Source organism: Pseudophryne corroboree, chromosome 1 (genome assembly GCF_028390025.1).
Source record: "Pseudophryne corroboree isolate aPseCor3 chromosome 1, aPseCor3.hap2, whole genome shotgun sequence".
Lineage (NCBI taxonomy): Eukaryota > Metazoa > Chordata > Amphibia > Anura > Myobatrachidae > Pseudophryne > Pseudophryne corroboree.
This window is the reverse complement of record NC_086444.1, coordinates 454,997,345-455,015,875: the sequence shown is the minus strand read 5'-3', so window position 1 is coordinate 455,015,875 and position 18,531 is coordinate 454,997,345. Positions and strand designations below refer to the sequence as shown.

At 46.3% G+C, this 18,531-nt stretch overlaps 1 protein-coding gene across 2 annotated transcripts in view; it reads left to right on the top strand.

Annotated features, from left to right (window-relative positions):
• Positions 1-18,531, top strand: part of IPO4 (importin 4) — a 272,271-nt gene that overhangs the window by 36,212 nt on the left and 217,528 nt on the right. For both annotated transcript variants that reach the window (XM_063913651.1, XM_063913652.1), the window contains exon 2: positions 1,786-1,872. In XM_063913651.1, the coding sequence (XP_063769721.1) occupies positions 1,786-1,872 (87 nt within the window). The remainder of the gene's footprint in view (positions 1-1,785; positions 1,873-18,531) is intronic.

The following is an 18,531-nucleotide window of genomic DNA, read 5'->3' as shown; positions in this document are numbered from 1 at the left end:
CAAGTGCGGAGTGTCTGCAATACTTGTATATAGTTATTGCCTAACTAAAGGGTTATTGTTGAGCCATCTTTTGAGAGGCTCAGTTATATTTCATACTGTTAACTGGGTATAGTATCACGAGTTATACGGTGTGATTGGTGTGGCTGGTATGAGTCTTACCCGGGATTCAAAATCCTTTCCTTATTGTGTCAGCTCTTCCGGGCACAGTATCCTAACTGAGGTCTGGAGGAGGGGCATAGAGGGAGGAGCCAGTGCACACCAGATAGTACCAAATCTTTCTTATAGAGTGCCCAGTCTCCTGCGGGGCCGTCTATTCCCCATGGTCCTTACGGAGTCCCCAGCATCCACTACGGACTACGAGAAATAGATTTACCTGTGAGTAAAATCTTATTTTTTTCTTTATTGTGCTGCTTTTTCCTCAGTTATATTTCTTAATATGCAAATAGTGTACTAGGTTTTTTGTCACAAAGGAAATGGTATAAATTTGCAAAGTAAACATAATGATGAATGGCAAGGATTGCGCGTATCAACCCTGCCCTGTCTACTTTCCCCCAACCTTGCTAATTTTTCTTTATTGCGCTTTTTCCTGAATTTTGCGTCTGAGTTCGTTAAGTGTATAAAGTACTTAGGGTTAGTGTTTTGGTGCAGGTACGTAGCAAAGCCCATGGTGTGATTAATGGGGCTATTTGGTACAATTTGAGGATAGGTGCACATCTAAATAGCATGCAGTATGAAATGCATAGGAAATATGAATTTATGTGATGGCATCACAAACCTACTTATGATGACCTTTTTGAGTAGCTTTTACTGGCACTGATTTAATCTGTTTAAGGGTGTTATTCAGAGTTGTTAGCAATTGGGAAAAACCATGTTGCACTGCAGGTGGGGCAGATGTAAAGTGCAGAGAGATTTAGATTTGGGTGGGGTGTGTTCAAACTGAAATCTAAATTGCAGTGTAAATACCCTACACAAACAATATAACACACCCAAATCTAACTCTCTGCACATGTTACATCTGCCCCACCTGCAGTGCAACATGGTTTTGGCCCAATCGCTAACTTTTTTGGTTTGTTAACAACTCTGAATAACCCCCTAAGTGTACAAGTAAGCAGTTGTCTAGTTTCTCTTTGTGGAAAGGACCTTTCCCATAATCCACTGGGTCCACGTCACCAACTATTTGGAATAGTAACCTGTGGCAAGCGGAGCGAAACACTGAGCCCGAAGCGTGGCGAGCGAAGAGAGCCCGCGAGGGTACAATGGGGCATAGACAAAACTAAATACCCTAAAACAAACAGAGAATAGATAAAACATTAACGTGCTGTAAGGGAAATAGAGAACTTCCGTCCTCTTCTGACACTCCTGAAATAGACACAGCTGTACAAGTAGGCGTTAACTTATTTTATATATATATATATATATATATATATATATATATATATATAATACATACACACACACAATTACAAAACCATTAACTTTTACAACAGAGCTACTTTAGCGACAGCAGTTGTAAAAGCTCTGGAGCCCTGTTTATTTTAGCTGTGCTCTAGCTTAAGTTGCCAACTCTGCCACTAGAGTACAGTTACAAAGATCTGCTCCATGTTTGGGAGCTGGCTTCTACCTCCAGAGCCAAACCACCTGCCATCCCTACCATATAACTTAATTTTCTTTTATTCATGTATGTGCTTATACTCCATAAACTGGGTAAACTATGCTAATGACACACCCTCCATTTGCACTATTTTTAAGCGCACATTTCATACTTAATTCTGCTTGCACTCTTAGGCCACTGCTCAGCTGAAAGAAGCCGTCAAGGATCCATTCATTATTCCTGCGTTGTGTGACGTATTACGATGTGCACAGGACCCACAGGTACTTGCAAAAACCTATAATCAACTTATTTTTGTTAAGATTTTAAGATCTGGTTTAACATATTTTCACTTATATCCGTACACTTAGACAATGAAACACTTAAAGAAACAGACGTGTGCAAGAAACATGATTGTACCCATTTCAATTTACTGTAGTTTTTAATCACACTTTATTTACTTTTGAAGAACACGTTTTATTTTTGTATTTTATTTTGCTGATGTTTTAGTGTAGTCCGTGTCTTACTAAAATATATAATAAAAGTTACATTTTAAGAAAGTGCGCTACAGCAAGGCAACTTATTTTATTTTGTTCTGTTCTCTTTGCAATTATGGCAACTGGTAAAAGCATTCCCTTTAAGTAGGTCCCTGTGATTAGGGTAATGATGCCATTTCCGCCTCCAGTTTTACCTGCAATGTAAAGTGAAATATGTTTGCAGTTAAGGACGCATGCCTGACCACCAGTGAACAATCCCAGATGACATTCCTCAACCCTGCTCAGTTGGTCCAGAGCTCATAGGACACTTACCTCCTTACCACTTGCTGAAAGCTCTGTCCCCTGTCTGCACATGCTGTACGTAGGCCCCACTGTTCTTCAGTCAGCCCTCCAGGAGTTAGAGGAAGGACAGCAGTGCCACTCGGCATAATATGCAGGTCCCTTTCAGAGCTGAGTTTGGGAGGGAAGGATGTATATGATCTGCATCACTATGCATTGGTTTCTAGACTTTTGGCAGGTGATCCAGCACTGCTACAGAGACTTGTGGCAGCCCTAATTTGGTATACATTTGTAATCCATCCCTGATGGAGGGCTATATGCAACCCATGGGCCGCATACGGAGTACTGCTGGTTTAACTCTTTCAGTACAAAGGAAAAGTGTACCGGAGTTGAGGGAAGGATCTAGGTGACATATTGTGCAAGGTGCGTGATGACATAATTAAAACCCACCACCTACAACCAATACACTCCACACTACTGTCAAAATCCTGGAAATGGGAGAGAAGCCATGAAGATCACCATACCTTCCTCTATCCTGGCACCTCAAGACTTTGTTTTTATTTTTTGTTGTTTTTTTGCTTTGTTCTGCAGAATCAGCCCATATATGTTGTGTTCAATGCTTATTTTATACGGATATATTACAGTGAAAGACAGACAAAACAGAATTAAAACTGTTAAGAAATAAATTCAGAAACAGTACTTCACATTATTTGGTTGCACTCTCTCCTATCCTTTCGTTATGTTTAAGTCAGAACAACTGACGAATTGCTGTAATCGTGGTTAATCCACATGCTATGAAATTGATAACATATGGTATGAAAATCCTGATGGTGATGAGTGCAAACAAAAGCTGCGTCTCTTGATGCACTTTTACCAAAATGATCTAAATAGAGCAGTCTTTCATAAAGTGACAATTTTTAGAACTGTAAGCCTTTCGAGCATATACAGATATGTCCTCATACATCTTTGCTGCAGTCATGCCAAACAGCCCCCCTTGGCATGCCATGTCGCGTGACATTCCTCTAGTGTTGGGCATCTTTTTTTGGCGAAAATGCGTCTGGTATGACACTTCTTTTTTTTGTGTAAACTGTTTTTTATTAATTAAAGCAGCAGACAAAACATTACAGCAATACTTTTCCAGAAAAGGGGAGGACAAAGACATCACATATCAGCACACTACACATAGAGCGTCCAAAGTATGCTGTATGTCTGTATGTCTGCTTCGCTTACAACATCAAAATTTATAAAAGAGGAACATTTTAACAAAACAGCATAGGAAATTAGGAAAGAGGAGAAAAAGAAAGAAGAAAAGAAAGAAGAAAGAAAGGAGGGGGAAATTTAGAATAGGTAGAGTCAGGTGTGAGTGTCTGCGCAGTAAGGACGGGTTGTTTGGGGGGGGGGGGGGGGTCTCCACCAAATGAGGGTCTGAGACATATTATAAAGATATCATAATCGAAATATGAATTTGAATATAAGTATGAATAAGAGGGGGGTTATGTCACCATGTAGGACCGATGCAAAGGTGTGTCCTTACAATCGTACCAGGGAAACCAGATAGCTGTAAAGTTGACGGTTTTCCCGGGTGAGAAGGAGACAAGGTCTTCCATATCTAAAAAGTAATCAATCTTTGTGAACCATAATTTAATCGAGGGTGGTGAGATGGATCTCCAAAGAATTGGAACAACCGCTTTTGCTGCGTTGCTAAGGTGTCTCAACAGGGAGTGTTTGTAGGAGTGTGTTTCTGCGGAGGTGTGATTGAGGAGCCAAAAACCAGGATCTTTCGGAATCTCATCTCCCACTATCTGTTCGGAACACTTAAATACCTCTGCCCAAAATGAAGTTATAAGAGGGCAGTCCCACCAAATGTGTATAAAACTCCCTGGGGCATTCTTGCATCTCCAACACTGATTCAAGAGAGAGGGAAACATTTTATTGAGAACAATAGGAGTCCTATACCACCTATATATAAGTTTATAGAGGGTCTCTAATGTCGATAAGCATAGAGAACTCGCCTGGGCGTTGTTGAATACGGAGTCCCAGTTGATCTGCGTGGGTAACCCTGCCAGTTCTCTCTCCCAGGAAGCCATGAAGGTAGGAGGCTGCTGGAAAAAGTTTTCCATGATAAGCGCATAGATTTGTGAGATAGTATGTGTGGGAGAACTAGGAGAAGTGCATAGTCTTTCAAACCCAGTGAGATCCCTAGTTATGTCAGAGAGGTTCTTAGACGATGATATGAAATGATGAACCTGCCGGAACCTCCAAAACTCAGTACTATGTAGGTTCCAAGAAGACTGAACATCTGAAAAGGAGCGCACCCTACCCGAGCTCACCAGCTGACCGACTCTAAAAATCCCGGCTTCCGCCCATGGAGCAAAAGCTGTCCCGTGAAGACCTGGAATAAATTCGGAGTTATGGAGAAGGGAGGTTAGGGGGGACCATTTGGAAGATATATGGCTCTGAGATCTCAGCGTGGCCCATAATTTAAGCGTGGGGGAGACCGTGGGGTGTGTGACCTTCGGAAGGGTAGGAAGCCAAGGTGCTATTTCAATATAATATGGAAGACAGCCCTCCTCTAGCAGGACCCATTGTTTGCGGTCTTTAGCACGCGTCCATTCCAGAATCCTATTCAAATGTACTGCGTGGTAGTAGTTAGAACTATGTGGGAGTTGTTGCCCCCCTTGATGTTTTCTCCTAAATAAAATGTCGTGTTTAAACCTGGGTGTCTTACGTCCCCAAACAAACGCGCGGATAAGATTCTGGACGTCTCGGAGCCAAAGTAGGGGGATGTGTATCGGGAGGGTCTGGAGAAAGAATAGTATCCTAGGGAGGGCGTTCATTTTGACAACGTTAATCCTGCCAAACCAAGACAGTCTTAGTTTCTTCCATTTCTGGAAGTCTAGGCGAAGCCTAGCCAATAAGGGGTTAAAATTTAGGGAGAATAATTTAGATAAATCGTTGGTCAGTAACACCCCCAAATATTTTAATTTGTGATCGTGCCAGGTAAAGAGGAAGGCATGTTTCAGACCCTCTACTATATCAGGAGGAGTAGTTAAATTCATGGCAATAGATTTGGAATAATTTATTTTGAAGTTGGAGAGGGCTCCAAACTTCTCAAATTCTACCATCAGGTTCGGCAAAGAAGTGACCGGTTTTGAGATTATAGCGAGTAAGTCGTCGGCATATAAAGCCAGTTTATATTCAGTCCCCATCACCAGCAAACCCGAGATATTCGGGTTAGCCCTAATGCTTCGAGCTAATGTTTCCATGCAAAGGACAAAGAGCAATGGAGATAGTGGGCAGCCCTGACGTGTGCCATTGAAAATAGGAAAGGAATCGGAAAGGGAGCCATTAATCCTAATTTTGGCGGACGGGGAAGTATAAAGAGATAGGATTCTGTGAAGACAGGCGCCACCGAGCCCAAGATGCTTCAGTATACCAGCCAGAAAGTCCCAGTCCACTCTGTCAAATGCTTTTTCAGCATCGGTCGACAATATGATTGATGGGGATGAAAGCTGGCCGGCATAGTGAATCATGCTGAGTACTTTAGAGGTGTTATCTCTAGCCTCTCGGCCCAAAACAAATCCGGCTTGATCTCTATTTATCAGACCAGGTAATAATAATTTAAGGCGGTTTGCAATCAGTTTGGCAAAAAGTTTTATGTCTATATTTAACAGTGAAATTGGCCGATAACTGGAGCAAAGACTAGGGTCTTTACCCTCCTTGGGTAGAACTGCAATATGGGCTTCTAGAAATTGTGGGGAGAAAGGCGATTGTTCTGATATAGTATTAAAGGCTCTAGTGAGTAAAGGGACTAATTTCTCTTTAAAAGCTTTATAATAAGCAATGGTATATCCATCAGGGCCGGGACTCTTGCCGTTGGGAGAAGATTCAATAACTTTCTGAACCTCCTCAGTGGAAAAAGGGGCATCTAGATCTTCCACTTCTTTTATGGATAGCGTGGGGTAGTCTAAGGCCCGTAAATAGTCAGCTATGGCTGTTTGATGGGACAACTTGTCAGGTCTTCCGGTCGGACCAGAAAGGTTATACAGAGTGGAATAATATGCCCTAAAGGCCCTAGCGATGTGAGGTGTCTCATGTTGGGGCTGACCGTGACTATTTTTAATTGTGTGAATAAAAGTAAGAGCGCGTTGCTCTCTAAGGGCTTTGGCCAGTAATTTCCCAGGTTTGTTGCCCCATTGGTAGTATCTGCTACGGCACTTCCGATAAGAAAACTTGACTCTATCAGAGAGTAGCTTATTCAGATCTGCCCTTGCAGCTTCGAGATCAGCATAATGTTGTGGGGTTTGGGATTTCTTGTGTAGAAGCTCGAGAGATTGTATTTTAGACAATAAATCACCCCGAAGTTTCTCTCTCTGTTTTTTGCGGAAGGATCCTAACTGGACACAAACCCCCCTAATGACACATTTGTGTGCTTCCCAAACTGAGACTTTAGAAATGTCATCTAAGTCATTGGTACAGATATAAGAATCTAAAGCGTTGTCGATTCGAGACCGACAGTCTGCGTCCTGCAAAAAAGTGTCGTTAAAACGCCAGGACCATTGGCGATGTGTACTGGGGGGCAAGCGTAAAGTGAGGTTAACTGGGGCATGATCTGACCACACAATCTGTCCTATAGAGGCATCAGAAAGGAGGTGTAAGTGCCGGTGGCTCAGAAACAAGTAATCAATTCTGGAATATGTCTGATGTGGGTGTGAGAAAAAGGAGTAATCTATCTCAATAGGATGTGTCAGTCTCCATGTGTCAATCAGCTGGTGGTCGAGCAGAGCGCGCCTCATTCCCCTATGCTCCCTCTCCGGCCTGCAGGAGATCTTTTTAGAATTGTCCTGGCTGGGATCTAGGGTCCAATTTAGGTCGCCTCCCATCACCACCACCCCCTCCAGGAGAGGTTCCGCATTATCTATAACTGAGGACAAAAAGGAAGGTTGTTTAGCGTTGGGAGCGTATATATTCAAGAAAGAAAACCGTTGACCATGTATGTCGCATTTCACCAGCAACCCCCTACCCTCAGCTATTCTATGGGAAGCAACATTAAAGACAGGCAGGTGGCGAGCCAGTAATATAGCCACGCCTAATGTCTTACCAGCAGAATTATTAGACAGGAAAACATGAGGATAATAGTGACATTTTAGGGACGGCACGTGTCCCATCTTGAAATGTGTTTCCTGAATAAAAGCAACGTCAACTTTCTCATCTCTAAGCCATTTAAGAAGTTTAGACCTTTTCTCAGGAACATTTAACCCTTTGACGTTAAGGGTAGTTACATGTAGATCATTCACCCCCATTGTCAGGCGGGCCTAAATGCTTCGTAATAGTCTTCCCTACGTCAGACACTGAGGGAGGGAAAGGAAGAGCAGCAAGGGAAGGAAATAGAAAAAAAGAGAAAGTAGAGAAAAGAAGAAAAAAAGATGCAGCGTGGGAAACCACGCCGTAAAGTACTTTGACATTAAACAGAGATGATAATACTACAAAAAGGACTGCTGCAAAAAGGACAGGAGCGGAATCCTGCCGACTCCCAGTCCAAAGAGACAGGGGATGCAGCATAGTGGGGTCCTACGGGGGGCCCAGGACAGCGACCATCCACAAAATAGAATCTAAACAAATATATAGTATTACCGAGATGTGCACAAAGGCACAGGTGAAACAAAAAATAAAAATATGAAAGCTTATATAAAAGTGTATATATAATCTTTAAGCTATCAAACCCGGTTTCATACAGGCTGATCAATTGTGTATATGAGCATCGTCATCAACAGAATATATACAGCATGAAAAATAAATAAATAAATTAAATTCCAAAATAACATGTCGATGCCTCATCTCTTATCTATGAAACCATAACAACTATAAACTGTTACAAAGTTACAGGAACCGATCTCACGTGTGAGCAACACAGAGCACTATTTGAGAGAAAGAACTTAGTGCATAACATGGGTAGCAAGAGAATTCACGTCCGCTCGGGATGAGACATCTCATTCAGGGAGGCTTTGAAGAACGTGAACCCGGAGTGGTTCCCCGCGTCCGTGGGGAACATACTTGCTGCCACGCGTCGTCTGGAGGGAGCACAACCGGTAGGTCTGGTAGGTGGTGAAAGGCGTCCCAATCTGGTAACTGTACCGGAGGAATTCCCAAGGTCGTGAAGAAGGCCTGTAAGTCCGAAGGTCTAGAGAGACTCGCGACTTTGCCACCATGAGAAACCTGGAGGGAGAAAGGGAAGCCCCATCTATATTTCAGCTCGAGTTTCCTGAGAGAGTCTGTAAGAGGCTTCAAGGCTCGACGTTGTTGTAGGGTCGACCAGGCAAGGTCAGGAAATATCTGAATCTTGTCCCCTTGAAAGTCAATGCTATCCAGCTGACGGGCCGACCTCATTATTTCCTCTTTTTGGACATAATAATGGAGCCTGCAAATCACGTCCCGTGGTCTGTCAGAGGGCAAGCCACGGGGACGGAGGGCTCGGTGAGCTCTATCAAATTTGATGTCCTTGTTCGGAACCAGGTCAATAAGTTCTCCAAATATCGTGGTTAAGGCCGCTGTCAAGTCAGCCTGTTGAACGCTCTCAGGTAAGCCCCTGACTCTGATATTATTTCGCCGGCCACGATTATCCATATCCTCAATCCGTGATTTTAGAAATGAGATATCGTCCCGTTGATGAGATAGCACCTCCCGAAATTTAGTCAGAGAATCCACATTAGACGATTCGTGGCGTTCCAGGACATCGACACGGGTCGCAACTTGGGACATATCTTGTCGGAGCGCTGTCACTTCCTGAGTGATGGTGGAAAGCAAGCGAGTCTCCAAGGCTGAGAAATCATGTTTCTCTGACGTCCTAGTGGATGCTGGGGACTCCGTCAGGACCATGGGGATATAGCGGCTCCGCAGGAGACAGGGCACAATAATAAAAGCTTTAGGATCAGGTGGTGTGCACTGGCTCCTCCCCCTATGACCCTCCTCCAAGCCTCAGTTAGATTTTTGTGCCCGACGAGAAGGGTGCAATCTAGGTGGCTCTCCTGAGCTGCTTAGAATAAAAGTTTAAGTTAGGTTTTTTATTTTCAGTGAGTCCTGCTGGCAACAGGCTCACTGCTACGAGGGACTTAGGGGAGAGAAGAAAACTCACCTGCGTGCAGGATGGATTTGCTTCTTAGGCTACTGGACACCATTAGCTCCAGAGGGAGTCGGAACACAGGTCTCACCCTGGGGTTCGTCCCGGAGCCGTGCCGCCGACCCCCCTTGCAGATGCCGAAGTTGAAGAGGTCCAGAGGTCCAGAAACAGGCGGCAGAAGACTTTCAGTCTTCATAAGGTAGCGCACAGCACTGCAGCTGTGCGCCATTGTTGTCAGCACACTTCACCAACAGTCACCAACTGTCACTGAGGGTGCAGGGCGCTGGGGGGGGCGCCCTGGGCAGCAATGTATAATACTTTTTTATGGCTAAAATACATCACATATAGCCCTTGAGGCTATATGGATGTATTTAACCCCTGCCAGATCTCACAAACTCCGGGAGAAGAGCCCGCCGAAAAGGGGGCGGGGCCTATTCTCCTCAGCACACGGCGCCATTTTCCTGCTCAGCTCTGCTGTGAGGAAGGCTCCCAGGCTCTCCCCTGCACTGCACTACAGAAACAGGGTTAAAACAGAGAGGGGGGGCACTTATTTGGCGATATGATTACATATATAAAAATGCTATAAGGGAAAACACTTGTATAAGGGGTTGTCCCTGTATAATTATAGCGTTTTTGGTGTGTGCTGGCAAACTCTCCCTCTGTCTCCCCAAAGGGCTAGTGGGGTCCTGTCCTCTGTCAGAGCATTCCCTGTGTGTGTGCTGTGTGTCGGTACGTGTGTGTCGACATGTAGGAGGACGATGTTGGTGAGGAGGCGGAGCAAATTGCCTGTATTGGTGATGTCACTCTCTAGGGAGTCGACACTGGAATGGATGGCTTATTTAGGAATTACGTGATAATGTCAACACGCTGCAAGGTCGGTTGACGACATGAGACGGCCGGCAAACAAATTAGTACCTGTCCAGGCGTCTCAGACACCGTCAGGGGCTTGTAAAAACGCCCATTTACCTCAGTCGGTCGACACAGACACGGACACTGACTCCAGTGTCGACGGTGAAGAAACAAACGTATTTTCCTTTAGGGCCACACGTTTCATGTTAAGGGCAATGAAGGAGGTGTTACATATTTCTGATACTACAAGTACCACAAATAAGGGTATTATGTAGGGTGTGAATAAACTACTTGTAGTTTTTCCTGAATCAGATAAATTAAATGAAGTGTGTGATGATACGTGGGTTTCCTCCGATAGAAAATTATTGGCGGTATACCCTTTCCCGCCAGAAGTTAGGGCGAGTTGGGAAACACACCTTAGGGTGAATAAGGCGCTCACACGCTTATAAAAACAAGTGGCGTTACCGTCTCCAGATACGGCAGCCCTCAAGGAGCCAGCTGATAGGAAGCTGAAAAATATCCTAAAAGTATATACACATATACTGGTGTTATACTACGACCAGCAATCGCCTCAGCCTGGATGTGCAGCGCTGAGGGGGCTTGGTCGGATTTCCTGACTGGAAATATTGATACCCTTGACAGGGACAAGATTTTATTGACTATAGAGCATTTTAAGGATGCATTTCTATATATGCGAGATGCGCAGAGGGATATTTGCATTCTGGCATCAAGAGTAAATGTGATGTCCATATCTGCCAGACGACAGTGGTCAGGTGATGCAGATTCCAGACGGCACATGGAAGTATTGCCGTATAAAGGGGCGGTCCATCGGACCTGGTGGCCATGGCAACAGCTGAAAAATCCACCTTTTGTTACCCCAAGTCACATCTCAGCAGAAAAGGACACAGTCTTTTCAGTCTCAGTCCTTTCGTCCCCATAAGGGCAGGCGGGCAAAAGGGCCAGTCATATCTGCCCAGGGGTAGAGGAAAGGGAAGAAGACTGCAGCAGGCAGCCCATTCCCAGGAACAGAAGCCCTCCACAGCTTCTGCCAAGTCCGCAGCATGACGCTGGGGCCGTACAAGCGGACTCAGGTGCGGTAGGGGGTCATCTCAAGAGTTTCAGCACGCAGTGGGCTCACTCACAAGTGGACTCCTGGATCCTACACGTAGTATCCCAGGTGTACATTGGAAATTCGAGACGTCTCCACTCTCCCCCTCACAAGTTCCTGAAGTCTGCTTTACCAACGTCTCCCTCCGACAGGGAGGCAGTATTGGGAACAATTCACAGGCTGTATTCCCAGCAGGTGATAATCAAAGTACCCCTTCTACAACAAGGGAAGGGGTATTATTCCACACTATATTGTGGTACTGAAGCCAGACGGCTAGGTGAGATCTGAAATATTTGAACACTTACATACAAGCGTTCAAATCAAGATGGAGTCACTCAGAGCAGTGATAGCGAACCAGGAAGAAGGGGACGATATGGTGTCACTGGATATCAGGGACGCTTACCTACATGTCCAAATTTGCCCTTCTCACCAAGGGTACCTCAGGTTCGTGGTACAGAACTGTCACTATCAGTTCAGACGCTGCCGTTTGGATTGTCCACGGCACCCCGGGTCTTTACCAAGGTAATGGCCGAAATGATGATTCTTCTTAAAAGAAATATGGACGCTTTCCTGATAAAGGCAAGGTCCAGAGAACAGTTGGAGGTCGGAGTAGCACTATCTTAAGTAGTTCTACGACAGCACGAGTGGATTCTAAATATTCCAAAATCGCAGTTTTTTCCGACGACACGTCTACTGTTCCTAGGGATAATTCTGGACACAGTCCAGAAAAGGATGTTTTCTCCCGGAGAAGAAAGCCAGGGAGTTATCCGAGCTAGTCAGGAACCTCCTAAAACCAGGAAAAGTATCAGTGCATCATTGCACAAGGATCCTGTGAAAAATGGTGGTTTCTTACAAAGCGATCCCATTCGGTAGATTTCACGCAAGAACCTTTACGTGGGATCTGCTGGAAAAATGGTCCGGATCGCATCTTCAGATGCATCAGCGGATAACCCTGTCTCCAAGGACAAGGGTGTTTCTTCTGCGGTGGCTGCAGAGTGCTCATCTATGAAAGGGCCGCAGATTCGGCATTCAGGACTGGGTCCTGGTGACCACGGATGCCAGCCTGAGTGGCTGGGGAGCAGTCACACAAGGAAAAAATTTCCAGAGAGTGTGATCGAGTCTGGAGACTTCTCTCCACATAAATATACTGGAGCTAAGGGCAATTTACAATGCTCTAAGCTTAGCAAGACCTCTGCTTCAAGGTCAGCCGGTATTGATCCAGTGGGACAACATCACGGCAGTCGCCCACGTAAACAGACAGGGCGGCACAAGAAGCAGGAGGGAAATGGCAGAAACTGCAAGGATTCTTCGCTGGGCGAAAAATCATGTGATAACACTCTCAGCAGTGTTCATTCCGGGAGTGGAAAACTGGGAAGCAGACTTCCTCAGCAGGCATGACCTCCACCCGGGAGAGTGGGGACTTCATCGGGAAGTCTTCCACATGATTGTAAACCGTTGTGAAAAACCAAAGGTGGACATGATGGCGTCCCGCCTGAACAAAAAACTAGATATTGCGCCAGGTCAAGGGACCCTCAGGCAATAGCGGTGGACGCTCTGGTAACACTGTGGATGTACCAGTCAGAGTATGTGTTCCCTCCTATGCCTCTCATACAAAAAGTACTGAGAATCATAAGAGGGAGATGAGTAAGAATGATACTCGTGGTTCCGGATTGGCCAAGAAGGACTTGGTACCCGAAACTTCAAGAGATGTTCACGGAAGACCCGTGGCCTCTACCTTTAAGAAAGGACCTGCTCCAGCAGGGGCCTTGTCTGTTCCAAGACTTACCGCGGCCGCGTTTGACGGCATGGCGGTTGAACGCCGGATCCTGAAAGGGCATTCCAGATGAAGTCATCCCTACCCTGGTCGAAGACAGGAAGGATGTAACCGCAAAACATTTTCACCGCATTTGGCGAAGATATGTTGCGTGGTGTGGGGCCAAGAAGGCCCCTACAGAGGAATTCCAACTGGGTCGTTTCCTACATTTCCTGAAAACAGGACTGTCTATGGGCCTAAAATTAGGGTCCATTAAGGTTCAAATTTCGGCCCTGTCGAATTTCTTCCAGAAAGAACTGGCTTTAGTGCCTGACGTTCAGATGTTTGTAAAAGGGGTACTGCATATACAGCCTCCTTTTGTGCCCCAGTGGCACCTTGGGATCTCAATGTTGTTTTGAGTTTCCTAAAGTCACATTGGTTTGAACCACTCACCACTGTGGACTTAAAATATCTCACATGGAAGGTGACGATGCTATTAGCCCTGGCTTCAGCCAGGCGTGTGTCAGAATTGGCGGCTTTATCATATATAAAGCCCTTACTTAATTTTTCATTCTGACAGGGCAGAATTGAGGACTCGTCCTCAATTTCTCCTTAAGGTGTTTTCTGTTTTTCACATGAACCAACCTATTGTGGTACCTGCGGGTACTAGGGACTTGGAGGACTCCAAGTTACTTGACGTTGTCAGGGCCCTGAAAAATATGTTTCCAGGAAGGCTGGAGTCAGAAAATCTGACTCGCTGTTTAGCCTGTATGCACCCAACAAGATGGGTGCTCCTGCTTCTAAGCAGACGATTGCTCGCTGGATTTGTAATACAATTCAGTTTACACATTCTGTGGCAGGCCTGCCACAGCCAAAATCGGTAAAAGCCCATTCCAAAAGGAAGGGGGCTCATCTTGGGCGACTGCCCGAGGGGTCTCGGCTTTACAACTTTGCCGAGCAGTTACTTGGTCAGGGGAAAACACGTTTGCTAAATTCTACAAATTTGATACCCTGGCTGAGGAGGACATGGAGTTCTCTCATTCGGTGCTGCAGGGTCATCCGCACTCTCCCGCCCGTTTGGGAGCTTTGGTATAATCCCCATGGTCCTGACGGAGTCCCCAGCATCCACTAGGACGTCAGAGAAAATAAGATTTTACTTACCGATAAATCTATTTCTCGTAGTCCGTAGTGGATGCTGGGCGCCCATCCCAAGTGCGGATTGTCTGCAATACTTGTACATAGTTATTGTTACAAAAATCGGGTTATTCATGTTGTGAGCCATCTTTTCAGAGGCTCCTTCGTTGTTATCATACTGTTAACTGGGTTCAGATCACAGGTTGTACGGTGTGATTGGTGTGGCTGGTATTAGTCTTACCCGGGATTCAATATCCTTCCTTATTATGCACGCTCGTCCGGGCACAGTATCCTAACTGAGGCTTGGAGGAGGGTCATAGGGGGAGGAGCCAGTGCACACCACCTGATCCTAAAGCTTTTATTATTGTGCCCTGTCTCCTGCGGAGCCGCTATATCCCCATGGTCCTGACGGAGTCCCCAGCATCCACTACGGACTACGAGAAATAGATTTATCGGTAAGTAAAATCTTATTTTCGTGGGGAGTGTCTTTGAGACAATATCTCGCTTATCTCCGCAGACAGAGAGAGGGCCTGTGGGGGCAACGGAGTCTCAGAGGATGTCATGTCGACCACCGGTCCGTGTAGATTCGGAGAGGTCAGGACAGTAGAGGAAGTAGCGGGAAGTGAGGTTGGAGTAGTTAAGAACTGACGCAGGTCTGACGAATGTCGGTTTGCAGGGGATGGGATCGCGTCCGGCTTGGTCTTGGCCTTTTTTTTCTTTATCCCTCTCACCATGAGATGTGTCTTCAAGTAAAGCAGTATATAGTTACACTTTCACATATCTTCGGCAGTATGAAGCATGTGGGTCGTCACCGTGCAAGAGCCCCCACGTGGTCTTAGGGCAGCATCAGGCAGGCAGACGCATAGCTAGGGCACCATATGTCAACTCACAGTGGCAGGACATCCGACTTGGTCTGATTGAGGTGTCTCTGCGGGACACTATGTGTTAGAAAATACTCTGCCACACCACCGCTTCACGGTGTTATAGATAAATGGCGGCAGCGGGTGGCAGCCTGTGTGGAGACCACTGAACTGGGAACCGGCTGGTGCAGGTACTTGAATGAGTGGAGGGGTGGGTGGGTGGGGGGGGGGGCACTTTAGCCAGTGGTATATAGCTAAAAGGTCTGTGTGACCCAGCCTTATATATGTACCCCTCTCCCTACCTTCGCCTGGTCACACCAGATCACTGGTGCATTTATTTCTGGAGGCCCAGCAGGAGAGAGATACAGACAGTATCTCTGACGAAATTAAGATGGCCGCCGGGCGCCCGCCGGCGCCGTCCCGCGCGGCTTGTCTCAGGGTCCCCGTCGGGCGGAAGCGTGCTGCAAGCAGCCGGCAGCCGGGAGATACTTCTAGCCGCGGTCAGCGGCTAGCGGAGGTGAAGAGAACGGAGCTCCGGAGGAGGTCCGCGGCCCGAGCTGTGGGTCCCGGAACTATCTCCGGCGTAAGAGAATACCTGAGGCCCCGGCTTCAGTGATCCCCGTAGGCCGCAACCCGCAGGAGCAGTGAAAACTGCTCCCGATTCCGCGGCACCTCGGGGGGGATCAGCAGGGGCCACAGGAGGGGCAGGAGAGGTATTGGGGCGGATGAGAGGGTTCTGGGAATTGAAATATATATATTATTGGCTGCTGGTCCCGGGAGCTCTATGAAAACACAGCTGCCTCCTACAGCAGCCAGACCACGCCCCCGGTATGACACTTCTATATATCTTTATGCAACCGAGTGTTGAGTATTAGATCAAAACGTCTACTGTATTATATCCTAAACGTTACTTTAGTTGAATTTATTAATTTTTTTTACCCTCATTGCTATCTTTGAGTTAAGATGTTAAACAGAAATCTCTGAAGTGCTCACTATTGGTAAACTTTTCTCAGTCATTTTATTTTGACCTTTTTATTTTTTGTAGGAATTAAAAGCTGCCATTAGCTAGCATACCTTCTTAATTTAGTACAGCTCCTAGGAATAGGACACAATGCGCTAGTGATGTCAAAACAGTGTTTCTATAGGAGATAATCACTTAAAAACAGCTGTCCACTGTAGTGGCCTCTATGCATGAAATGGTTAATCCTCTTGTATGTGGCTTCTACTGTTTGCTTTGGATCATTGTCCTGCTGGTTTCTAAATATTTCTGCTGCGGGGTACACTGGGCTCCTCAAGGAAAGACATAGGGGTGTAGAGTAGGATCTTGATCCGACGCACCAACAGGCTCAAAAGCTTTGACTGTTCCCAGAATGCATAGCGCCACCTCCTCTATAACCCCGCCTCCCTGCACAGAAGCTCAGTTTTGTAGTTGGTACCGCAGATAGCAGGCACAACAGAGGGGCTGCTCTGGGCAGCCCTAAGAAGAACTTTTTGAGAAGAAAAGTGAAAACTTCAAGGGCTGCAGCAGTGTGTACATGTCTAGTGAAATTCACTGCTGCAGCTCCATCTCTCCCCAGCGGCGCTGTACACTCCCGAGCCCTGGTTGCCGGGTAACTACAGCAGGAGGCTCCGGTTTTCTTCTACAGTCAGGCACACACGGCGGGGGCTCTCCGGGATCGCGTGGCCGCGCTTCGGGAGGTGGTGAGTGGGTGACCCGTACTTTATCGCGATCCAGCGCGGTCAGTGGACACTGTGGCAGTACAGGCGATCCCACTAGATCACCAGGGCATGGGTGCAGGTCAGGTTTTCCCTTAAAACCGTTTTACTAGTAGCCCACAGTACCCGGTGGTTTTGCCATCATGGGGATAAGGCTTAGACCTGGAGCCCCTCCCCCAGCCCCAGGGCGCCATTTCCAGCAAATGTTCCCACCCTGGAGCTGCATATCTGTCTCTCCCTCACTCCCTGTCAGTGTTTGATCACCATTTCTCTCAGCTACACTGTTCCTGAGACTGCTTGGGCAAATCTTCCCTGTAAAGCCGCCTGGTTGTCAGCGCTGTGACTTTACATGACACTTAAGTATTCTACATGTAAATTAGACAGTGTTAGTTAAGAAAAAGTGCATTTAGTCAGGGTTCTCTGGTACAAGTACCCTGTGATATACATCCAGTTCTTACTGTGCAGTGTTATATCTATTGACTACATAGCTATATAAGCTGGTCAAGTGCAGTATTATTGTTAGTAATAACCTCTGCATTGTACAAACTGTGACTATCTGTGTGTGCATTAGCTTGCTGAGTGGTTTCCATTCCGTGTCGCTCACTCAACTTGCTATCCCTATATTCTATAACCTGAGGGGGCTTGGTGCGTCAGGTTTTATAATTATATAGGATTTTCACAAGATATACTCTGATACGTATTTTTCTCTGTGATTTTAGTCACCATATCTCTCCTGTATCTCTGCTTGTGCTAACTACACTGCGCAGGGGTTTGGGTATGAGGTATTGTGCTGCTGCCAATTGTACTGTGTTACCTGATACTGCAAGTTATATCATGTCTGCTTATGAAGGTAACGGTTCAGGGGCTGAACACACTGCCGGTGCTGCTGAAGCCACAGACCCCTATGAGGAGACTATAGCAGCTGTGGGCTCTGGTTCTGGGGGCTCCTTGCCCCCCAGTGGAACTGTGACAACGGGGGTACATAATGACCCACCGTGTGCTACTTTCTCCACACTTCTACATACGCTAGTTACTAAACGAACACCCCCTATGCGACCTCCTATGCCGGTGCAACCGTATGTGGTCCCCGCAGCTAACCCGCCTTGGGCGGACAATTTATCTGCTCAATTGAAGAAGTTGAACCAGTCCCTGACTACTAAAAAGTCTGACCCTCGCTCGCCTAAGAACAAGGGGTCCTCTAAGCGAGCTCTTATCTCCTCACAATCCACTGCTGTCACTGACACCTCGTCTGATGAAGATGGCGCTTACACTGACCCCACCGATTCTGACACAGATACTGCTGATGGGGAGGGTAGTTCACATGTAGATGTTCCTGATCTTTTGGAGGCTATTAAATTAATTTTACAGATTACGGATGATCCCGAGCTATCCACCCCTCCTAAGAAACCAGATAGGTTCAAGCGTCAGAAGGTGGTTAAACAAGTTTTACCTGACTCAGACCACCTAGTGGATATACGTCAGGAACCCTGGGGAAACCCGGGTAAGAAGTTTGTGCCTCAAAAGAAGATGCTGGCTCGCTATCCCCTCACGCCAGAGCTGTCTAAAAATTGGGAAACGCCTCCTCCAGTAAACTCACATGTGGCTAGGATGGTGGTTTCCTCAGCTCTAC